The sequence below is a fragment of the Cottoperca gobio genome, chromosome 9 (genome assembly GCF_900634415.1).
Source record: "Cottoperca gobio chromosome 9, fCotGob3.1, whole genome shotgun sequence".
NCBI lineage: Eukaryota > Metazoa > Chordata > Actinopteri > Perciformes > Bovichtidae > Cottoperca > Cottoperca gobio.
Window position 1 is genome coordinate 15,976,790 of NC_041363.1, and position 25,835 is coordinate 16,002,624.

The 25,835-nt window shown below is 39.6% G+C and overlaps 1 protein-coding gene across 1 annotated transcript; it reads left to right on the forward strand.

Annotated features, from left to right (window-relative positions):
- Positions 1–215: 215 nt before the first annotated feature.
- Positions 216–25,621, forward strand: loxhd1b (lipoxygenase homology PLAT domains 1b). Its single transcript, XM_029440232.1, is given in 46 exon segments — positions 216–282; positions 1,683–1,774; positions 1,862–1,916; positions 1,919–2,527; positions 3,543–3,657; positions 3,871–3,882; positions 4,208–4,288; positions 4,471–4,655; positions 4,893–4,991; positions 5,112–5,260; positions 6,231–6,354; positions 6,755–6,864; positions 7,602–7,742; positions 8,259–8,394; positions 8,949–9,109; positions 9,207–9,293; positions 9,959–10,094; positions 10,187–10,341; positions 10,838–10,998; positions 11,100–11,176; positions 11,259–11,455; positions 11,933–12,125; positions 12,453–12,613; positions 12,837–13,158; positions 13,360–13,511; positions 14,909–15,042; positions 15,209–15,354; positions 15,535–15,639; positions 15,922–16,050; positions 16,131–16,295; positions 17,158–17,339; positions 17,418–17,534; positions 17,674–17,836; positions 18,605–18,759; positions 19,407–19,616; positions 19,752–19,878; positions 20,667–20,875; positions 21,117–21,302; positions 21,416–21,543; positions 22,216–22,333; positions 22,789–22,966; positions 23,151–23,336; positions 24,011–24,181; positions 24,295–24,427; positions 24,686–24,841; positions 24,923–25,621. Coding segments are annotated over 46 exon segments (7,356 nt in total). The 3' UTR covers positions 25,404–25,621.
- Positions 25,622–25,835: the final 214 nt, after the last annotated feature.

Below are 25,835 nucleotides of genomic sequence, written 5' to 3' on the forward strand. Positions count from 1 at the left end.
AACAGCTATAGGGGATTTGAAGTGAATACATATAACACTAGCAGGAATTTGACACATGCAATGTCCCAAAACTGAGGTACCACACTCCTAATCCCATTCTGCAAGAACACTTTAACATTTTAAATCAGATTATAATCAGAACTCCAGTAATAAAACACTACATTTGGCCACACTGAACACTCACAGATGCAAACATTAACAGTTAAATCGTTCGCATGAATCAGGTCTCCTGTAGCGCTGCAAAGAGGAAGAGACAGACGGAGAGGCAGAGGGAGAGGAAGGGTGAGGGAAACAGAAGGAGGAAGATGAGGACAAGGAAGAGGAAGAATAATTCAATTAAATTCATTGTGGCTGAACACATTGTGCCGGGCAAAATGTCTACAGTAGAGCCAAAAGAGACAAAAATGCTTGGCCAGACAGAAAATAAATATAGAATGAAGCCTTTTTTATTGCATTTTAGTAGTTTAGTCGCAATTCCACATAGTTCATTATGTCAAAACCTTTACATACAGTAAAACACATTTTGTTCAGTACCTCGTTATTGTAGGTGTAGCCTCGTTTTTATTTTTTTTACACTGTGCATACTTCAATGTAAGTGCACGTATAAAAGAAGAAGCTTTGTTTTGCTGTTTAATGTTTTGTTTTTAGTATTGATAATGGAAACATCCATCAAATGTGTAACAGCAGGAATAGGCTTTTGATAACACTATCACAAACTGAATTATGCAACCAGTGCTCGTCCCCGTTGAATTACTGAAATGGTGCAAACTATAATAAACTTGGAATCCAAATGCAAATGGAGGTGTCTCCCTCTGCTGGCTGCAAAGAAGTTTACACAGACAATACCACAAATATGAAGAGATTGTCATTTTCTTAAAATGCTGCATAAATGGTGCAGAGGCAGTTCAGATCACTGGGATTATAATGTTGTCTCCCTTTGTTCTGAGTGAAACAGTAATTCCTCTTTGCATTATGTAATATCATGCATATAATCAACTCATTTAGTTAAGGTGGAACAAGTTTCCTTGGAGTAGCATGTAAAGGTCCTTATACTAAAATGTTAACCATATGTCACCTTACAAAAAGTGAACAGCACAGATATGAGTCCTGTAGACACTAACAGTTTGTAATATAGGAGAATAAGTGGAAGGTGTATCCAGTAATAGAGAGGCTACATTTGGACAAACAAAGGTTGTATGTTTGGCAATGAAAACCAGGTATTACACAAATAAGTGTATAAAGGGTCTCTAGTTTCAATTCAAAGTGAAACTGCAGAAGACAGACACAGCTATAACATTAATGCCCATTACAGCTAAACCCTAAAGCTTCACATTTTACAGACAGAAAGTAGGGATGGCAAGCACTAACATGTAAATATCCAGCTAAATACAAAATACAGTAACTACCTTCTACTTATGGTAATTAACACTTGGTAAAACCAGTGGTGGACATTTTATGTAAAAAAGTACAATTACTGAAGTATTGTACTTAAACACAAACTATGGAACTCCCTACACAAGGCTATCAGAGATGCAAGGTCTGTGAACATTTCTAACGACAATTGAAAAGGAATTTTCTAGCAGCTCTAAATTCCCAGGGAGAGTTTCTTCCTCTGGTCAGGTGACAACAGGCAGATTATCATTTTTAATGAGGTCAGAGCATCTGCTGCTGTTTTAGGTCAGGATTACCAGCGGAGAGGGGCTTCCCCAGCCGCCTGCCAAACAGCAGTCCGTCAGCTGTAACCTGCCAGCGGGTCACTCCTGCGCAGTCTCGGGTCAGTTTAATCAAGTTTCTATGGAACACACAGGAACTGGTTAAGGTTACAAGGTAGTAAATAAATTAAAGATGCCCACAAAAAAAGAAAAAAAGAAGACAGAGTGGAGAGGAGGAAACCAAAGATGTAGATGACGAGGACTCAGAGATCACGAACCAAAGCCCAAGAAGAAAAGTAAGCAGGTCAGTGAATCAGAGGATGCTGGAAGATTGAGGAAGAAGAAGAAGAAGAAGAAGAAGAAGAAGAAGAAGAAGAAGAAGAAGAAGAAGAAGAAGAAGAAGAAGAAGAAGAAGAAGAAGAAGAAGAAGAAGAAGAAGAAGAAGAAGAAGAAGAAAGCCAAAGAGGAGAGCGGGGATGAGTTGAGCAATGACTCACAGAATACTGATGATGAGGAGAACAACAATGACTCCAAAAGTAAAAGGAGGGAAGAAAAACTCCCGGATTTGATTGAGACCACTAAGAAAGGATCAAATAAGTCCTCGATCAAAGATAAGATGGCAAAGGATAAAAATAACAAGAAGGACTCGGGGAAAGAGGAAGAACACGCAGCTGGGGATGAAGAGGAAGGGAAAAAGAAAAAGAAAGAAAATAAGAAGAAGAAAGGTTCAGAGAAGGGAGATGGTGAAGAAGACTCTAAGAAGACAAAAGGAAAGAAGAAGAAAGTTGAAAATTACGTGGAAATCTATGAGAATGAGCTTCGCAACTACGAACCAGAAGTAGAGAGCTACGAGGATGAGTATCACAAAAAGAAAGGTAATTGCAACGTTTTTATCTCAACCTTTACATTTACAGCAGGTGATATGTGGAATTAAAATACTCAGAGCATGTTGTCATGTAATTAATTCAAGGGCAATTTGATGTAAGTTCTGTTTGAGGAAAGACATCTGACACCCGGAAGAGAGGTGAATCCTTGATTGCAATTCCGGCATTATGAGATACCCCGGCAGTAACGTGCCCATGCTTTGGTTTGATGTTCATGGTAACATTACACTGCGTGAAGTACTATCCATGTTTCATCAGTATGTTATCTTCAAACTACAGCTATATGACACCTGCCACTCACTTGTCTTTACAAAGGATGGCTTCACAGTCCTCTAAAGTTTCTTTTTAGCTCTCACTGTTTCTGTAAAGTCATACTGAATGTGTATCTGATCTCTACACACATGGTCTCACTAATACACAGAAACACATGCACTCCTACACTATTATTAAATTAACCTTTAAGTGACAGCCCTTTCCCAAATTCTTCATCACAGTGAAGGCAATGTTTATGTAATTATACTATTAACATACTTCTCTTTATTTTGCAAAATCTCTCTATGATAAGTTTTATTGACAGAAATTTGCCAAAATCTCTTTAAAAAGTATTTAAGTAGCATTTCTTTTAGGTTTTTGCAAATAATAGTAGAATTTAATGATCAATTTAAGGTATGTTTTTTGTTACATTATTATTAATACCCTGCAACAAACAACATACAAAACATTCATTTCTGCTGGGTCCAACCTTACAAGCTCTTATTGTGCAGGACCTTCACTAGACAAAGTACTTTACAGCTAAATCCTTTTTCTGAGGAGTTAAAAGAGAAGTACTATTATCATATCATTATCATATTATAGCTGTTGACTTTATATCACCTTCTATGTGTACTACTGTATCTTACCATCCTGCCCCTGCACCATTAGTTACACACTTTGTCCCGCTGTAATTACACCATGCATCTCCTTTCTTGAAACACCTCTATTCATATTATGTCACTAAACGCTGCAGTGTATGAGGTGGTGACCATCACTGGAGATGAGAGAGGAGCAGGCACTGACGCCAATGTGTTTGTCACTCTGTTCGGAGACTACGGCATCACTCCCAAAGTCCACCTGGCTAGCAAGTAAGTCCTCTCCAAAGATGACTGGAATTTAGATTTAAGGTTATCTGTACTTGTTAAGTAAAGAATTTGGTCAAATTAGGAACAAATACTTCACTTTTATTCATCAAGCTGCTCTAACCAGAGGCCTCAGTTACAACCTCAGCCACTTAGAACCAGTTGATTGAGATTGCTTCTTGTGCTTGAACTAAAAACTGTTTTTTTCTCCCCTAACAGCACAGAAAAGAAGTATGTATTACTTAATGCAGTGATGGTAGTAGTGGTGGTGGTTGTGGAAATAATCTCAGACAACGAACGGTGTGCTGTGGTTTTGGTGTTAAACTAAATATTTAAATTAAAACTGGTTTGCACATCATGATTTGCTGCATGGTTTTGTCAAATGTTTGCCAGGTTTTTATGTTTCATTATAAATTAGCATGTGGAATATTTTGTTATTTTCCCTTTATTTATTTAACATTTTTCCAGTTGATTGCATGTATTTTGCAGCTTAATGAGTGAAACGCTGCTGAAATTCCAGGTTGCGCTCAAATTTTTTATCATTTTGTGATTTAAGGAGTCGCACGGCATTCGAAAGAGGAAAAACTGATGTGTTCAGAATTAGAACTCACAATGTTGGACCTTTGAAAAAGATAAGGTACGTTAGACTCGATATATCATCCCTGAGCCAGTCTGCTGAATACTTTTCAGCATAGCACAGATCAGGTTTGAAGAGCAAACACGGCTTTCCTTTGTATCAGATTTAGAGAGATTCATTTCCTCCCCTGAATTTGTTGAATGCGACCTATTTATCTTTGTGTTATTCTTCTGTTGCTTCAGGATTGAACATGACAACACCGGCCTGAGCTCCAACTGGTTCCTGGACAGGGTGGTGGTGACGGATGTGATCAGGCCTCACCTGAGGTTTTACTTTGCTTGTAACAACTGGTTCAGTAAGGTGGAGGGAGACTGCCTTTTTTCCAGAGACCTGCTGGGTAGTATGGACCCCATGGACATACCCAAATGTATGTATACACAGATATGAGTATATGTTTAACACCTCAGATGTAACAAATTCCTTAATTCTTTAGGACGTTAGTTATTTGTAGCATCCCTGTTTCCCCCAGAACAGGCCAATAAAATCAATAACAATTCAGATATGTTTTACATTTATTCACACAGTGGTAGCTTGTGGGTGACATACTATTTTGAGTTGTTTGTATAAAGTTTGTTCTTTAAAGCTGTTGGTCTTCATTTTCCAGATAATAAGTATGTAGTGAGTGTTTTCACTGCGGATATAAAAGGCAGTGGAACAGATGCAGATGTCTTCATCAATATATTTGGGGAGTTTGGAGACACAGGTAAATTACAGCACAACAGGTAACAAGGTTTCTCTCCTAAAGTGAATACCAGCTTAAATGCAGTTTGGGTTTAAATCGGGATTTATTTGATAGAAATTACTCATTGTTTTGTTGTTTAAGGTGAAAGACGACTTGACAATGACAAAAATAACTTTGAAAAGGGCACAGAGGACAAGTTCACCATCGAGGCACCAAACCTGGGCAAAGTGAGGAAGATCACCATTGGCCATAATAACAAAGGCTCTTCAGCAGGATGGTCTGCAGACAAGGTGGGAAACTGACAGATCTTGTTTACAAGACACTTTCTTTAGGAAGCTAGAAATTAAAAATGACATTAATGCTCAAAACTGATGCTACTTCATCAATTTTTAAGACAGATAACTAAAGAATAACACGTGTTTCTTTCATTTGTTACATCATGTGTAACTTAGAGTTTTACTGTACCTCTTTTCTTAAGACACGTGATCCTCTTATTCCTCTCAGTTTTCTCATCTGAGTTTGGTGTCCATACTCCTCCAACACATACAGTGAGCACAACTGAGAGATGAGTCCTATCAATAGACACACTCACACTCACACACACACACACACACACAGGACACACATGTCGTCATCCTACCCTCTGTGTAAAGGGAAACCATGACCCATTAAGGATTGCCTTACAGCAAACAGACAGACGAGTCATTAGATTTGTTTGTGACTGCAGCACAGACTGACACCAAAGATCAGCGGTGACAACAGTAATGAATCATAACCTATTAGCATTGCACACGTGCTGCCATCCAAGCTTTCGGTTCTGCTCTTGTTATTGCTGCTAAAACATTTTAAACGTATATACTATATAGTATGTTAGTAAATGATTTAGGTTTCTTACACTCACGACGTAACATTGTAACATAAACAATGTAAGAAGAAATATAGAAAACAGATTTATACATTATGATTTAAAACAAAACATCATGCTGTCTCTCTTTATAACTTTAGAGTAATTTTCTCTGTATGGGTGGAAAGTCATACTGGGTCAATGACGTGACCGATATGTATTATTAGAGTTTGAAGGTGTAATGGAAAATGAAAAAGTAATGAAGAGCCACTGATCTAAATGTTTTTCCCAATATGTGTACTTACTCTGCAACTTAATCTCAAAGAACATTGTCTTGCTTTATTGTAAGTTTTCATCACATTATGTACACCTGACCTACATGATCACATTCTTTCTTTCTTTTCCTTTTCTTACAGGCGGTTGTGGATGATCTAGGAAACAAAATAGTGTATGAATTTCCAATCGGTCGTTGGTTTGCCACCGATGAGGATGATGGGAAGATCCAGAGAGACATTTTGGTGGGGGGGAGCCAGCCCACAGGTGAGAAATTGGTTTATGAGTCTGGAAAAACTGCCTTACCTACACTCTTCCTCAGTGAATGCAATATGCAAGATGGAAAATTAACATGGCTGTTTCCTACAAATCTTGGAATGATCATCCGCTTGCCTGGTCTGGAAAATATTGCGTAAAGGATTGTAAGACAACAGTTCTACTGCCAAGGAACAGATCATTTGCTCTATTTCTCATTCAGTCCAAAGAGAGAAATGTGTTCTCTGTCCAACCTACCAGAGGCCGGCTGTGTGATCAGTAATTCAGACTATCAATGTTTAGATCTGGTTGATCTGGTTCCTGCTCGGCCCTTAGGGAGTACAGGTGCCGTGAACCACAGTGACCTGCTGGCAGATCGTCTGATAGTGTGACATGTAACTGTACCCACCAGGTATTGTGTACAACGTCCAGATTGTTACAGGAAACGTCCGAGGTGCCGGGACCAACTCCAAAATCCACATTGTGATGCACGGCTCGAAGGGCATGAAGAACAGCGGCAAGGTGATGAGAGGATAACGTAGACACAGAGTAGAAAGACTTAGATCAGACTCTGTTTAAAAAACAATGGCTGCAGCAGCAGTTGTTAGTTTTGCTGAAACTGAGACGATAAAGACTTTAAACTTAATGTTGTAATGTAGTAATCAGGGTCCGTACAAAGTCTTGCTTAATGCTTACTTTTAACTGTTATGTTTTCAAGGTTAGGAATATACTCCTTTCAACATAATCTGGTGTTTCATCTACTCAATCACTCATGTAAACCAAAAATATTTGAATATTTAAAATGAAACAATCCCGTCATCATATTTGTTTGTTGCGTCCTGGCGTCTCACACCAGCTGAGCATTAAATAACCATGAATAAAACACACAAGTTAAGATGAAAAGCTGGTTAAATAACCGAAGTGACGATATACAGCTGTGGGTATAAAGGAATTCTGTAAATTAAATTGTTTCGCAATTGCATTTATACTAACAATTGAGATGTGATGATAAAGGCTTTAAGAGTCTAGCAATATTTGATTTATAAACCTTGAAAGTGTTTACATTTTACTCTTAAAAGCACTACAAACCTATCTAGGTGGCATTTTTGGTGCTTAATGGTCATAGCTTTGTTGTTTTTTACATAAAACTATTACATTCAAACTGTTGAGTATGTGATTAAATATCTTCTGAGTGCGTCTGTCTTACGGTGGATGAACCATCGTTTCCTTTCACTCTTCTTCAATGTATTTGTATTCAGGTGTTTTTGGAGGGAGGAGAGTTCGAGCGGGGCCTGACAGACATCTTCAATGTTGAGATTTCTGCGCTCCTCAGTCCCCTCAGCAGAGTCACCATCGGACACGACAACGACGGAGTCAGTGCTGGGTGGTACTGCGAGAAGGTAACATTGAACATGCACACACACACACACACACACACACACACACACACATGCACAGTAGGGCTGTAACTAACGATTCATTTCATTATCGATTAATCTGCCAATTCTTTTCTAGATTAATTGTTATAAAATGTCTGAAAATAAATGTCCATCCAGTTTCTCAAAGTTCAAGGAGATGATTTTAAATGTCTTGTTTTGAGAAAAGCAGGAAATCTTGAGAGGCTTTTTTTGCCATTTATGCATGAAAAATTACTTATTTTTCCTTCTTTTTTTTGATGACATTTTTCCTTTTATTTCTTTATTTGACAAAGGGGAGCGTAAAAATGGGAGGGAGGGGGCATGACAGACAACAAAGGTCCCATAGCGGGCTACCAAAGTGCTCCATGAAAAGTTACTTTATCAATTAATTACCCTTAATTAATAAATAAAAGGAGTTGGTGATTTTTCTTCTCCTTGTCAAACACTACAATCTAGCAATTTACTGTGAGGTAAATCAGCTCAATGTTTTTTCTGCAGGCGGTGGTGTACTGTCCGTTCACAGGGATAGAGCAGACCTTCCCATGCTGTAAATGGCTGGATGAGAAGGAGGGAGACGGGCTGATAGAGAGAGAGCTCAATGAGATGGTCTCCCTCAGGCAGAAGAGACAGAAGAGTAAGTTCAATGTCAGTAATTCTGGCCAATCTGCAGCAGTCGTAAATGTTGTCATTGTGCCTTTTATTTCCTGAAATCCTGAGCAAATATATTCAAAGCTTATACATATGTATCAGATATTTGCATAATGACTCAGCAGACAGTCTACCTTCATTCTACTTGGTAACTTTAATGAGTTGTTTTTCCTGTTGCTTGTGAAAGTCAAATATCTCTTTCAGAGAAAGGTAAAAGGTGAGAGCAGTTTTATCTTTATGTGTTTTCTTCTGGTCCACAAACGCATAAAGCAGAATGTGTACATTAGCTTATTTCTTTTCTGTCCACACACATTTGGAAAGTGAGTATTTCTTTACTGCCTTATATTTATATTCATTAACAATCACACACATTCACAATTCACAAGCAAAAATTGGCTCCACTGAAATGTTGAACTGTTCGAACAGCCGACCCTCTCGTCACAAACTACCTCTGTAAACTCAAAGCAACTGATGACCTAAATGTGTAAAATACAAGCAAAAAAGGCACTTATTAAACTGACTTGATTTGGATTTCCTCAGAGCACCCTTGGTCCTTGTGGATCTGGACGTCAGACATTCCCAGTTCAGGAACCGATGCAGATATCTCCTTCCAGGTGTACGGAGAGAAAGGCAAGAGCGATGAGACCAGACTGGACAACAAAACAGACAATTTTGAACAGGGACAGGTGGACAGGTTCATGGTTAGTATCTGATATGTTAATGCTTCACATTGTTAATATTAACAATCAGATAATGAGGCTTCTTAGGAAACTTTTTTATCTTCACGTGATGTTACAGGTTGAACTGCCTGATTTGGGAAAACTGACCAAACTCCGTATCTGGCACGAGAAGAGAAATCCTTTTGCAGGATGGCATCTCAGTAAGGTGAGAAAGAATCATTTGATATCAGTTCAAATAGCTGAGTCTGTAATTCACTCACATGCATTCTGTAAGTGTGTGATAGACAACTAAGAAAACATTTTGTGATTCTGTATTATTACTGTTTCAAATAGCTTCATTCATAATGTTGACGTTGTAGAATTAGATCTAGTGGTGGCTGCGTGGGATTGTTTCCGACTCCTGTGGTTTGAAACATTTCCTGGAACGGTTTGCTCTCCCTTCTGCCACACACAAAGGGGTCAAGCTTATTTTTTAAGGGTGATGACCTGAAATAATATATGACAACAGACAATCAAAGCTTCTGCTGAGTTTTAGAATGAAGCTCTGAATGTTAAAACAAAATAACATTCGATACCGCTAACCCTAACCCTTACCCTAACCCTAACCCTAACCCTTAATTATATAATTACTAAACATGCACAGTTGTATAGGCATGCTAGTTAACATGATAGTGAGGATAATCACACAGTTTAGTATCCTCAGTTCATAACAGACATGGAAAGGCATTAAAAAAGTATCTTAGGTTTAAATATTTAATTCAAACAAATGGCAGATATAGAATAAGAATAAGATCAGCCTGTGGAAAACACTGCTTTTTGATGTAGATTAAAAGAAGAGAGTCCTGACAGCACTGCATGATTTCCAATCAGGCAACTATGATGAAGACATTAACAAAGGAGAAGTATAACTTTCCTTGTGATCGCTGGCTGGACACAAATGAAGATGATAACGAGGTTGTGAGGGAGCTACCTGCCACAAGAGACCTAAACACTGAGCCACTGCCCGGTATGTATATTCACCATGAGCAACAATATCTGCTCTGCCAAATATAGAGAAGGATGTAAAACCTGATTCATTTAGGTTATTTTGTTTTGCAGTGATAAAATACAGAGTGACAGTTTGCACAGGGACTGTCGGCGGCAGCGGCACAGATGCGTCTGTTTTTCTCAACCTGATTGGAGACCTGGGGGACACCGGAAATCGGGAGATGGTCAACTGCAAAAACAACATCAACAAGTTTGAGAAAGGAAACGTGGGTACATTCAGTACATCATTGTTAGACATAGAGCTTATATCAGGAAGGAAAACGTCATTCTTTGTCGTCTCCTTCTTCATATTCTTCTTAGTTTTTCTTTCTATTTAAAAAACAAATGACAAACCTCCATCCAATCAACAAGCATTAAACTTATTTTCTTCTCCTACATGAATCACTAATCTGTGTGCTTAATGAATCCAATTAGCTGCACCTTTAGCATGCTGCTCACTGTTTCTGGTGTGACAAATTTGGGGGATATGTTTCTGACTGATTATAGACTTCACCCCAATAATCAGGCATTAACCCCTAATGGAGTTTTCTCAACCTATCTTTAATCAAAAATGTTCAAATGTATAAACTAGACTCACCTGATGGGAATACTGTATACTATATCTGTAGTACTGGAAACCACGTCACCACATATTCCTTAGTTTGACATATAAGAAGGCATCAAAATGTGATACTGCTTACTGTTTTTCTTTTGTAATTTCAGTTAGATGAGTTCATAGTGGAGGCAGTATCTATTGGGCCGGTCCGCAGGGTGAAGATTGGACACAATGGCAAAGGTGGAGGCTGCGGCTGGTTCCTCGATAAAGTGATTGTAAGAGAGGATGGGCAGGCTGAGGCCCAGGCTGTGGAGTTCCCCTGCAACAGGTGAATAAGTCTGAATACAGAAAGAAAAAAAACGTGTGTTAAACAGCTGTTGCAACCACATGTGTGTGTATGTAAAAGAGGAGAGTTCTGTTCATTGGCAGGTGGCTGGACCGCAACGAGGATGACGGACAGATTGTCAGAGAGCTCGTGCCATTTTCAGATGGGCAGCGTCTTTACAGTAAGTTAGAGGAATCTTTGATTTGATTTTAACGTTTAAATGTAAACTACTTGTTGCTTATGTTTGTGTCTCTGTGTGTCAGACGTTGACTATCACATTGCGGTGAAGACAGGTAGCATCCCTGGGAGCAGCTCAGACTCCAACGTGTTTGTCAAGCTCTACGGAGAGAAAGGTGACACGAGTACGATGATGCTGTTGGTCTCTGCCAACAACCTGGGGAACTACTTTGAGACAGGTCGCGTTGACATCTTCACGGTGGAAACCTTTGATATTGGACAGGTGACACAGTCAAGGCATGAACATGGGATTTGAAGTTGATAGTATAATAAGAAGCTCGAGAAATCATTTATTGAAAGCACGCAGTCAAAGATTGTAGGGTTCTGTCCATCGTGGGATCACTCGTTATAACAATATGTGCTGTCAAGGTGCTCTGGATGAACCACATCATAAATATCAGGTTATTTACATTAAAGTAATTAAGTTACATTACAGAAGAATGCCATCATTATTGGTCTCAATGAGATCTTAACTCTGTACTTTGCGTTTGTTCATATGGATTAGTAGTATGCTTATTCATTAAACTGGGTCCAAGCATGAGGCTACAATTGTTAACATAAATTAAAGTTAAAATATATGAAGGTTTTTGTCCTATTTCATTATATTTTCTAATTATGTATTTGTCTGACTCCACAGTAAATGTGTTTAACATTTTATTTATCTAATTTAAATAGTGTCATCCCTTTAATCTCATTCCAGATTAACCGTTTAAGGATTGGTCACACCAACGAAGGCATGCGTGCCGGCTGGTTTTTGGACAGCGTTCAGCTTATGGTTCCAGTCCACGGAAAGCAATACATGTTCCCCAGTGACCGCTGGCTGGACACAACTGAGGCTGACGGCAAGACGGAGGTGGAGATCTATCCGAGTGAGATCCTGGAGATGGAACAGTGTAGGCAACATTAACACAATCTCACATCATAAACAGAAACTACACACACACACACACACACACACACACGGCAGATTCCTGCTGACATGGTGACATTCTTTGTAATTGTATTTTAAGACTAATTCTTCAATTTCCTGGTCCTGAACATCAAGACTGCATTAACAATGCAGGTGTCATTTTAATCAAAATGTAAAAAGTGAGCATTATTTCAAAAACTAATCTACTTCTGTCACATTTTCTGCCAGATTTGTGCTGTTATTCTTATATTGTTTACTAATTTTCTCTCATTATTACTTCCTTTGACCATTGATAATCTGTATTTCCCAGTGATTAACTATGAGGTCACAGTAGTAACTGGAGATGTGACATTTGCTGGCACCAACGCAAGAGTGTTCATCCAGATCTACGGGGACAAGGGGAAGACAGAGGTCATCACACTCGAAAGCAGGTCCAACAACTACGAGCGAAACACCACAGAAATATTCAAGGTATAGAAGCTTCAGCTTTCAGCGGCTGCAAAATGCATCTCAGTAGTTAAATCTGAATGTCAAAGAAAATAGTTCATGTCTAGGCACTTAACCCCAAGTTGCTCCAGGAGACTGTCCCTGTAGCTAGTTCACTTGTAAGTCGCTCTGGATAAGAGCGTCTGCTAAATGACCTGTAATGTCTAGGTGTTACATCTTGAGTTGAAACATTGCAACTGTTCCCCAGATTGAGGGCAAAAATGTGGGGAAGGTCTTCAAGATCCGCATCGGTCACAATGGCTCAGGGATCGGATCTGGCTGGTTCCTGGAGAAAGTGGACGTCAAACATCTAATCATGGCCTTGGTGCCCAAAGAGAAGAAAAAGGAGGACAAGAAAAAGAAAAAGAAAAAGAAGAAAGATGAGGAAGATGAGGGCGAGGAGGCAGGAGAGGAAATGCAGCAGGTGGTGCTGACTTATTGTTTCCCCTGTTCGCGCTGGCTGGCCGGGGGAGAGGAGGACGGAGAGCTGGTGGTGGAGCTGCTGCCTGAGGATGCAGAGGAGCTTGAAGGTACGAAATAAACATAGTGGAGCTCCTATTTATGCACGGATGAATTCAGAAGGACAAATAACTAAAATGCAACTTAATTTACAGGTGCATCTTTTCACACCTGTATATCTTACACTGTGTTGTTGTTGCAGACATGAATGGTTTGACACAGTTTACTTGAGGTAAAGAGGTCAGTAATTTGTCCCTTGTATTGTCTGACAGTCAACACCTATGAAGTGTGCGTCTTCACTGGTGACACACTCGGTGCTGGGACCGACGCCAAAGTCTTCATCAATATTTATGGAGAAAACGGAGACACCGGAGAGCGCTATCTGAAGAACTCTGACAACCTCAACAAATTTGAGCGGGGGCAGGTATGATGGGTTAAAGAGATGGCTTCTATTTTTATTTTTTAAATCAGTTAAAGATAAAAGGAAGGAATACAATGAATTAGAATTTGTTTTTATGAATGATTGTCAACAACAAAGTATTACAAAAAAGAATTGGAAAGACGTTACAGTATAGTTCATTAAAGAAAAGGCCAAACACATCATTTATATTAGATTATTTATTATTATATTAACTTGTATCCATAAATCAGGAGCATAAAAACAACATTTTGTAATTTCCCATCTGGCAAGGGTAGAAATGTTTGTTTGAGCCTTGATCTCTAATACAAAAAAATATTCAATTTAAAATGAACCAGCATCTAGACAAAGACTTGAGCACTTCCACACAACATGAGTCTTGCACCGAGGTGTGTGTGGGGGTGTATTCTGGTAGGATTACAAGCTCTCCTGCAGGCAAGCAGGCTGTGACTGAGGGGAGCTACGAGAAGTCCTTTGTGTCATCGAGCCTGTCCTACTTTTACTCATTACTTACTCCAAACCTGTGAATTATTCATCTTACACCTGGCTCTGTAGGAACAATAACATCATGTTCACAGATCAAAAGCAACAATTGTTCAGTGGAGGGAATGTTTGTTTACAAAAACAGCAAAAAGCAGAAGAAACATTCTGAATAAATTGATTAATCACTAATTCTGCAGCTGACGTTGTATTACGATAAGATATATTTGGACACTTTTAGAGGCACCATTAATACACAAAGTTGAGAGTGAAGGTTGATTCTTGATATTGGAAACAACAAGTCAATCTGCTGACATCCCCAAAACCCCCAGTTTGTTTTTAGCTTGTGTTGCATTCAACGTTGTACTTTCTTTGAGTATTTCTATTTAATGATACATTATATTTCTTTATTACTGCATTTTTAAGGGAAAAACGTTACTCATCTACATTTATCCAATAGCTATAGTTACCATTTATTTTGCAAACAACAGACCAACACTCATTAAATTTGTTTAATTAAAAATTATATTTATGATACAGGAAAATATTAAAAGTAACATTTAATGTGTTAAAACTGGTTTACAACTAATACAACTGTGCTGCCTTAAAGTCTACTTTTATGATACCTTTAATGTTTTGTTTTTGTTGACACTGTGATAGAGGAGTTCCTTCACTGATATGTTTAGCATTGATGTCGTACTTTGTGGTGGACTGCATCAAAGGTGTTTCTAATATGCTGGTTAACCTCAGGTATCTAAATAGGAAGAACATAAAATTAGAAAAACTTCAATATAATGTAATCCAGTCCAACACCACGTCACCATTATGAACTTCATGAGTACGGGGTTTTTGGGGGATTTTTTTAATGCCAAAAAAAAGTATTGTCTGTAACAGACATTTCATCCGGTTGCTGTATTTTGCAGGAGGATGTTTTTATCTTGATAGCTGTTGATCTGGGTCCTCTGAAGAAACTGCGCATCCGTCATGACAATTCTCACTCTTATTCGTCTTGGTACCTGGATCGCGTTGAGATAGTGGACACAAAGGATGATACAACGTAGGTGAAACCAGCAGACAGTTTGTATGAGTTTGTTCAATTATTCAGTTATCAGGAGGAAAAACCTCACTGTACGCTTTAAAGAGCAATATCATAATGTATGTAAACAACTAACATGTCGTCTTTGACTTAGAGTGCTGATCACATGTATTTCTTGGATATACAGGTACTATTTTCCTTGTACCCGCTGGCTAGCAATGGATGAGGACGATGGACAGATAGCAAGAGAGTTGGTTCCTGTGGACGAGGCCTTCATGAGGAAGGATGAGGACGAGGAGGGGACAGGCGCCACTCTGGGGCTCGAGCAGAAATGTAACACAGTTTCAAAGCTGGCTCATGTCTTAGTAGAGGGACAAGATAAAAGGGAGGCCTGCTCAAGTATTTATCTAAGTGCTGGTGAAACATGCAGGTGGAGACAAGAGCAAAGAGGGACTCATGTTTAATGTGAAGATGAAAAGGATTAAAGTGCTGAATTTTGATTTTTCCTTACAGCCATGTCCACGACATATACTCTCAAAGTAAAAACCGGAGAGAAGAAGTACGCTGGAACTGATTCCAACGTGTTTGCCATCCTTTTTGGTGAAAAGGACGACACAGGTACGATAACTCAGCAGCATCATGGTATTGCTGTGGCGGCCTCGTGCTGTATGTTATTGACTAAATGGTCCCAATCTGAATTCTTCATTTTAAAAAAGGTGGACGCATGCACATCACATAGACAAATCAATAATAGCATACTAGAAAATAGTAACAAAGGTTATTAAATGCAAGACATATAACAATAATAAAACAGAACATAAAGAAATGACTAGTACAACAGAGGTGTTACAGAGGTTAGACACCAATCTGAATTAAAAAATGTTTTGATGTCACCCACAGGGATCATCAACCTCAAGGCTTGTAAGAACTACAAGAATAAGTTTGAACAGGCGATGATCAATGAGTTCACTGTGGAGGCGGTGGATTTGGGCGACCTGGAAAAGCTTCGAATTGGGCACGACAACTCAGGTGGGGAAAGAAAAAGCTCTACAGACCAAAAACAAGCAGCACATTTTATGAAACTGAAAAACATGTTTTCTTACAATCAGGAGGTTCATCAGGTTGGTTCTTGGACTGGGTGGAGATTGATGCCGCCTCACAGGGGCAGAGACTACGCTTCCCATGTGGACGCTGGTTGGATAAAGGAGAGGATGATGGGGAGATTGTGAGGGATCTTTATCCCGCCGATTTACAGACTGAACTCTACATGCCATGTGAGTGAACATTGCTTTAAAAGAAGTATCCATTAGTGAGAGTAACAATGTGCTGCTTCAGAAATGTTCCTGTAAAAGTGTTTTCTGCTCAGTTTTACTGGAGTGAAATGTATTTAAAGCAGGGGGGCTTGTGAGAGCATGTACTCTTTGATGCAGGCTGGAACAAGCGTTAAGATGTCGCGGTGGTGGCTTGCATTTTAAACTTCACCATGGCAACACAGCTTCTTGTCTTGCACATGAAAGAGTCCAAATCACAATGCTGCAGTCGTAGACACTTTTAGTGTTATTTTCTTTAAACAAAAACCACATAGCGGATTATATTGTGAGGTCTGTACCAATGTTACGCTGCACACACTCACTACGATCGTCATGCTTGCTCAAGTAAATTCTGCTTCTCCACTTCCTGCTTCAGCAGGTGATCATCACCATCTAATTAACTGTAATAAATCACAAATGTACATGAACTAACTTTGCAATCAAGACAAAAATTACTTTAACCTCTAATTTCTTATAACACAACAGTTACAAATATAGTAATAATATTAGATCATAATATATTTTGCATATGAAACCTTACTAAAGTAAGTACTAACTACAGCCATCAAATAAAAACAGTGTAGCAAGAAGTATATTTACAATATGTAAAATATTTCTGTCTGAATTTATGGTGGAGTGAAAGTCTAAAGTCTTAGAAAATGTCCTCAAGGCCTCCGTAAAGTGCCAAAACTTAAGTGCTTGAGTCACTGCTCTAGACCTGACCTCTAAGGAAGTTGTTAAACATGTTGTTAAATTGTACATTTATATATTCTATCTTACTTGTGTCATCCAAACAAAGCTGTCACCTTCTCCTCTGATTTCTCAGTTGTGCCTTATGAGATAAAGATATACACCAGCGATGTGTTTGGTGCGGGAACAGATGCTGATGTGTTCATAGTCTTGTATGGACGCGAGGGAGTGTGCACACAGCAGAAACACCTGTGTGTCAACAAGAGAGAAAGGCGTCTGTACTTTGAGAGGGGAGCTGAGGACATGTTTATTGTGGAGGTGAGAGTGTGGATTTGGACTACACATCCTCTAGACGACGGCTTCAGCTCTGTAAACACCGTGTTGTCGTTTTCTCAGCTGGAGGATATCAGTGACGTTATAGAGAAAATCAGGATAGGACACGACAACAGGGGCACCAACCCAGGATGGCACCTCGACAGAGTGGAGATCAGACGACAGCTCAGGAAAGCAAAGGTAGTAAAAATCCAATTGAGATTACACACGTAGATAAGTGCATCATTAGGAGTTTCCTTATCTAGTGCCCTCTTTAAATCATTAACAGATTAAGACTCTCAGACACAGCCGGATTAGTTTTAGTTTTTCTTAATGGCAGGGTTCGGAGACGACCATTTTCCCATGCGAGTGCTGGCTGGCCAAGACTGAAGATGACGGGGAGACGGTGAGGGAGCTGGTCCCCTCGGACATCATCACAGAGAAGCTCCTCAGGGATGGGAAGCTGAAAACGACTGAAGATGAGGTGGAGGACGCTTTGGAAAGTACGTTGACTCTGATTTCAGTGGTGGAATGTAACTAAGCACATTTACTAGAAGTACTTAGTTTCATTTTGAGGTACTTTACTTAAGTATTTCCATGCCATGCCACTTTGTACATTTATTCCACTTCAATTCAGAAGCAAATAAGTCATTAGTTACTTTACAGATAAAACATCAAATGAATGTTTAACATATGATGCACTGTTGAACTAACTTACCATAATTAAAATAGTAAAAGACCACTACACATAATAAAACACTCACAGGGATGTGTTTCTGCATAAAGAGCATTTTTACTTTTTGGTTCCTTCCAGCTGTGACATTGCTGCCATCTTCATACAAGGACTCGAATCATTTGGCTCATTAGTGTTGCTGGATTTTCATTTGGAACAACAGCAGTACCTATATCAATTATACATGTTATTAATTTATTCTGTAACTGTAACAGATAACAGTTACCTTTTTTTGTATGCTAATTACATAAGGCTATTTCTTGTGTTCTGTTTCTCCCCAAGCCTCCAAATGACAATGTGAAAACGATGTTAAAGAGGTGTCTGTCACAGACGAACCCATGGAGAATTCAAATGAATGTGCGGCTCCCTCTCGGCTTTATGGAGCTTTATAACGAGTTTCAGATCATTGCTTTGCTTAATTGATATACTGCGTGAACACACATACTGTTGGATTGCAAGCTACTGAATTCATACAAGCATAGAATCTTGTGTACGTCTACTTAATTCATATTTCTTTGTTTCTCTTTCTCCGATACAGCTCACATGTACAACGTCTCTGTGCGAACAGGTGATATGTTCGGAGCAGGAACTGATGCCAATGTTTTTCTCACCATCTACGGAGACCTGGGAGACACAGGAGAGCGCAAACTCGCCAAATCTGAGAACAACAAAAACAAGTTTGAGAGAGGAGAGGTGTGTGAGGAAAGGTCTGACGCGTTAGGCCCATTGTCAATAAAAACATAAATAAGAGTAGACTCAAAAGATTACGAGAAAAAAACTTGGTCGTTAAGGAATCACATGGCTGGATCAACTTCATCACAGACGGAAAACAGGGAATGCAACACGTTACACATTAGTGGGGAGGTGCAACGGTATGCAACACAGTGACATCCTTGCATCTGTCTATTGCGTTGTAGTTCCTGATGCACAAAAGCTTTCACCGCATACAAATCAGTATGTTGTTTTCTTCTGAATAGGCCCAAATCACCACAATGTCTCTTCAAAGCCTGAATGCTTATGATAATATGTTGATTCTTTGATTCTTCACGTGTATTTCCTTGTTGTTAAAAAAAATTGCAAAGTATAGTTTTGATTAGGTCATCCACTGCAGGCATAATACACTGCAAGCAGCAATGTCTGTGGTGTGATGAGGTTGATCTAACCTTGCAAAGTGAAGCGATGTGATTCCTTGACAAAAAAACACACAATCTTCTCGATCTTTGAGTTTAATCTCAAAGAGTATTGAAGCTTTTTACTCCTAAATTTGTGGGGGTTTTCTGTAAATGTACCTATTTAATCTCAGGAAATATCCGAAATTCAGAGTTCTCTTTGCCTCTTAGGTGGACAAGTTCAGTATTGAGGCTGTGGACTTGGGCCAGGTGTTTAAGATTCATATTCGTCACGACAACTCCATGATAGGGGCCGATTGGTACCTGGACCAGGTGGAGGTGCTGGATTTGGATACAGAAGAGGTGTACATGTTCCTGTGTGAGCGCTGGCTGTCAATGAAGAAAGAGAACAAAAGAATAGCGAGGACGTTCTTCGTGAAGGTTTGTTAAGCTTGGGTTATGGTCATTACTTTGTTCTTTGTGTTTGATTTCCTATTAGCTGCTGCTGCAGTAATATTAGTTATGACATCTCATAACTAATTTTAAGATCATTTGTCTGGTATGTGTCTGGTTTAGGGGTATGAAGGTGAAAGAAACATTGATCCAAATACCAAGAAGATGCTTCAGGCCAAACTTGGGCTGGACAGAAACGCCAACAAGAAGAAAAAGAAGAAAAAGCAGGCAGTGGTGGAAGAAGGTCCAAGTAAGGCCGCAAAACTGTTCCCTGTGTTTCTCAAGATGAGGTTGGAGTATGATGAGAACAATATTCTCAGAAAATAACTCAAGAAAAGGCAGCAAGCAATTTTAAAAGGCCCTACATCAAAATAAAAATACAAACTTTTAGAAGTAATTTAAAATGTTAGGTAACATTGATCAGTTCAAAGCTTTGTGTATAAATAAAATATGCTTCTTCTTTTTTGCTGAGGGTTATGTGAAAAGATCGATACCACTCTCATTTGTACACTAAATATGAAGCTATAGTCAGCAGCTGGTACAGAACAAGGGGAAACAGCTAACCTGGCTCAGAGGAAAACAAAAACACCAAAAAACACCTTAAAAGCTCAATAATAACAAATGATGTATTCAAAGAAGTGTAAAAATAACTATTTGTGTTTTTTCAGCAGATAATGTCTATTATACATCTATTATATATATATATAGGACTATTTCTTGGCCGCAAGTAGAAACTCTCTGGAGTATTTTACGATGACAAGACTCCTGCATTTGGTCGGATTAAAGAAACTAAATATAAGAGTTTTCGAGGTGCTGGTCGGGGGATGTGTTACCCTAACAGAGCCAGGCTAGCTGCTTCCCCTTGTTTCAAGTCTTCATGCTAAGCTAAGCTAACCTTCCGCTGGCTGTCGCTTTGTATGTAGTGTACAGACATAAGAGTGGTATTACTCCTCTCATCAAACCAAATAAGCACATTTCCTAAAATGTCAAAAGTATCCGTTAAACTTTCAACTATTCCCATTCTTGTCTTCCACCCAGTCATCCCCTATCACTTCACTTTGTCCACTGGTATGGAGCGGGATGCCAGCACTTTTGCCAGGGTTTTTGTCATCATCAGCGGCTCCAACGACATGGAGACAGACCGACTGTGGCTGGACCTGCCAGAGGGAAAGAAATCCTTCAGAGCCGGCACCATGGAGCACTTTGTGTGTTATGGAACTGACGTAGGAGAGATCAAGAGGGTGGAAGTGAGAATCTAAGACTGTCTGTTCATAAATCTGTGAAAGTGTCTCCTCTCTGTTGCCTCCTCAGACACACTGATGTTAAAACATTTAAATAAAACCATTCTGGCACAGCAATAATTAATTCTAGCTGTGCCTTCTGGTACCTAGATCAAACAAAATCAAATGATATCAATTCCCAGTTCTACCTTCCCCCTCCTTCTCTCCCTCCTCTCCTTCCTCTTACTTCCCTCTGTCTCTTCCTCAGCTCGGCCATAACGGCGTCACACCAGAGAGCTGCTGGTTGGTGGATGAGCTGTCGGTTGCCGTGCCAACCAAAGGTATCAAGTACATCTTTCCGTGTAAGTGCTGGCTGGCTAAAGACAGGGGCGATGGTCTGACTGCCAGACTGTTCAACGTGCTGGACTCCAGCACGATCAACATTAACCGCAAAGTGAGTCACAGCACTAAAAATATGAAACCTTGGAAAACATTCAGTTAAAATGTTGTGTAATAAACAGAATTGGTCTTTTCCTTATCTGTATTATCTATTTCTGTGTATTGTAGGTTATTTATTCGGCAACAGTAGTCACAGGGGACACTCAGTATGCAGGGACAGACACCAACATTTTCCTGACGGTGTACGGAGGCAATGGGAGCACAGAAGAAATGCTGCTGCCCAAAAATGGCGACAGGTCATCACTTTTGATCAAAGGAACAGTTCTATGTTTTGGGAAATACACTCATACGCTTTCTTGTCGAGACTTAAAGTGGCTTTAATCGAAATGTATATAATAACAATGTATCAAATGCCAATATGATGAAGTGTATGAATGACCGACAGAAAATGATCACCTGAATCTGCAGCTCCCCTCAGCGTCACGACTCGTTATAGTGAGTTTCAGTTTTCAGTTTCAGCAATTAGCAGCTAAACAGAAAGATATTTCCCTCAAGAGTTGGTAGAGACCAAAAACAAAACGGAGCTACAAGAGAGGGAATACTGGACTTACATTCGCCTGGTGGACAGAAGCACGACTCAAAATGAATGATAACTGTGCTCTGTAACTGGATGTGTGAATCAGTTATCTCAGGTTTAAATAAGACTTTTCTACAGATTAAGCAAACATATATAACATATATAACCTTTGGAAAGAGCCAGGCTAGCTCTTTCCAGTCTGTGTGTGAAACAAAGCTATTTAGCTGCTGCCTGTAGTTACAGTAGACAGTTAGTACATTGACAGTAGAGAGTGTTATCCATCTTCTCATCTAACTCTGGGCAAAAAAGCTTATTGCTAAAACTATTTCTTTAGGATAACCAAGTCCAGTTGGTTCTAAAATGCAAAATTAATTATATAATTTCAATTTAGGTTTGAAAGGGACCAAGAAGACACATTCAGTTTGGAGATAGATGACATCGCTCCTCTGAAGAAGATCAGAGTTCGGATTGACGGCTCTGGAAGTCGCCCTGACTGGTTTCTTGACAGGGTAACGTAAAGACTACTTATCTGATCTCCCTATGAAAAGACAGTATTTAATACAGAATGATACAAATCATGGTCTTTTATAGTTGTCATCAGTCAGTGTCTATTGCCCCTTCTCAAATCACAATTCCAACATAAAAACAAATAATTGTTCAGCCCTGGCAATGTGCAAAAGGAAACTGTATTATTGTATCTGATTATATTCACGTAGAAACAAAATAAATGAGTAATTATGCTTGGTACAGTCACATCTTGTAGACCGCAAATACAGGCTTGTAGTAAAAGAAATGTAATGCAAAGACAATCGGAAAAATCGCAATTAGATATTTTACTGAAATCCTTCAGACTACTAATGTCTGCCTGTTCCCGTCATATCTGCTGCTGCAACTAAACAGTGATATTCACCAAGAAAACATGTCACTTCAATGGTCAATTAACATCTAAATGAAATGCTTTCAGATCCTGATGCGGAACCTGAACACAGAGGAGACGTATCTGTTTACCTATGAGAACTGGCTGTCAAAGACAAAAGGGCCAAAGAGGACGAAGGTGTGTGAGCTGGCAGCTGTGGTGGATGAGGAGGAGATGGTGGAGAAAACATCCTACATCATCCAAGTCCAGACCAGTGACGCCGGAAGTGAGTCGCATGAGTTGCCTGTTTAATTTCTAAAACAATAGATGAAGAAGGAAATTCATATTTTCACATTATACATCACTATTAAGGCCAAAGAGTGTATTTTACTACTAATGACTTACCATAATATATCCAAGTCAACAATATTAGGCAAATATAAAGATCTGTTAATGATTACATATTTTAGGTGCCGGCACTGATGCCAATGTGTTTGTGATGGTGTTTGGGGAGTACGGGGACACCGGGACGCTACCTCTGAAGGAAAGCACCAACAGGAACAAGTTTGAGCGTAAAATGAGAGATGTGTTCAGGTTCCCTGACATGCTCAGTCTGGGTGAACTGTCCAAGGTGCGAGTGTGGCATGATAACAAAGGTGAGCGCTGGGTGTCAGAGCATAACAGACGACAACAAGAGAGATCTTTGTTCTCAGCAGAGTTAACATGATTTTGATGATTTGTCTTTTTGTTTTGGACTTTCAAAGCTTGTTGGATTACAATATATGTATGTTTAAAGAAGGTGTCAAATGTTTGAAACCATCTAGTCAAACAAGAAAATGACACGAGGGAAGATCATTGCATTCGTAAATAATTGTGACCTGAGAAAATGTAATTAAATGTAACTGTATTTTAGAACTTTCTTTCTTTTTTAAAGGAATGATATTAATCAACTATGATACCAAAATATTAGAACTCATACTACCAGAAGTGTGGATGAAATGCCAGAATCTACCCTTTTTGCGTTGTGTTTTGTTTGGAAACGTGCTTCTTCGCTTTTCCTTTTAAAGAGTAACATAAGAAGATCAATACTACTTTCAGACATGAGAGTGGCATTGATCTTCTTATCGAACTCTAAATGTCAAACTATTGCTTCAGGAGTTCCTCAGCCATTTTGATATATTGTATGTACTATCACAAGTGATCGCTGCAATGCCCAGAGGGGTACTTAACATTTTGTATCATTAGATTGTAAGGTGAAACAGAAAAATGCATTGCTTATTTATTGAAAGGATGAAACTATAATGGACTGTGTTGCTCTTGCTGTAAACAGGCCCTTCTCCTGGCTGGCACCTGGAGTATATTGACGTGAAAGATGAGGCCATGGACGAAACCTTTCGGTTCCCCTGCGACCGCTGGTTGGCGAAAAATGAAGATGACAGTCAGATAATGAGGGAGCTGGCCTGTGCCAACAACACCTCTATAGACCTCAGTGACAAAACCAGTTAGTAAAAATGGAAGTCTGTTACAAGCTCTCTAATTGTGGGAGATTGCAGCCATTCTCCAGATGTGAAATGATCATAATGCGACAATCTCTGTCTCTCTGCATTGCCATAGAATATGAAATTTCCACAACAACTGCTAGCACAGACGGCGCCTCCACCACGGAAAATGCCTGGATTGTGTTGGAAGGAAGGAAAGCTCGTTCCAAGGAGTTTGTTCTGGAGAATAAGAAAAAAAAGTTCTTACGGTAGGTCTTCAAAGGGAGTCTAGGTGCCTCGGCTCACACTAAAACCCTATAATGTGGCCTTACATAATTTGCTCTCCTTCACATGTTTTGTTTTTCTCCCTTCCTTTATCTTAAGTCTCAGCTCTGAGGAGAGCTAATCCCATGAGACGCACACAAGAAAAACTCTCTTGCAGACCACTGACTTTAACTATTCAATGTTCAGAATCACACCCTCGTAAACTCTCCTGGTAGTTCTAACTTCTGTTTGCCCTTTCACAGCGGTACCACTGACACCTTTGAGTTCTCATCCAAGAACTTGGGTGAGATTGCCGGCATCTGCATCGGCCACGTAACGAAAGACGGAAAGAAGGTGAAGAGTGAAGCCTTCTGGCATGTTATGGAGGTGGTGGTGAGAGAAAAGGAGCTAGGAAACAAGTGAGTTGAATCTCATACATCCTGCATTATGTTACATGAAATGTCACGTTGATGTGACTTCAAACCTTCCCTTCTGTTTAGGTATTTCTTCCACTGTGATGCACAAATACCCCTGGCAGCCAAAAAGGACAAATTCCTGACATTTGAGTGCTTTAAGTCCATTGAGAGCTTTGCGAGCAAAGTCCGCAGCCTGGTCCCCGTCAAGTACGAAATCATCGTCATCACCGGGGATGTGAAAGGAGCTGGCACGGACGCCGATGTTTTCATCAGCATCTATGGCGTCAACGGTGACTCGGGCAGACGTCATCTGCAGAAGAAGTTTCGCAACCTTTTTGAGCGAGGGCGAACGGACCGCTTTATTCTGGAAATGCTAGACCTCGGGGAGCTGCTGAGGGTCAAAGTGGAGCAGGACAGCAGTGGCTCCAACTGTGGGTGGTATTTAGAGTGTGTGGAGGTGACGAACACAGCAAACTCAGTGACAACCATCTTCCAGTGTGCAAAGTGGCTGGACACTGGCAAGGCCGACGGCCAGATTCATCGTGTGCTCTACCCCAAATATTAGGAGGACTTGGTGAGCGGTCCTTTAGAGACTTTCGTTGTTTTTTTTACTGTATGTTGGACAAAGATTGAAATGAACAGACCTGTATGTCCCTGTATGTCATCTTTTAAAGGAAACATCATTGTTCTTCTTTTTTAAGTTTGTGCCATCTGTTTAGGTTGCCCCTCTTCTAACTTCAGAAAAAAGCCATTTGCCACCATCTTCTCTTGTACAATTTGAAAAATAAACTGAATATTGCCCAAAGCAGATAATTCAACACAATTAACGTCTGTCTTTGATCAGATTTTTTGTTTATATCTAGATGAAGCATTTTCACACCAGTGCAAACAATATGTTACACTAAAAAGAAAGGAAATAGTCCCACAAAACTAAAGCCTCCTTTGAATTAGTGTGTAATATATGGATTTGTGTCCCAAATCCATATATTACACACCA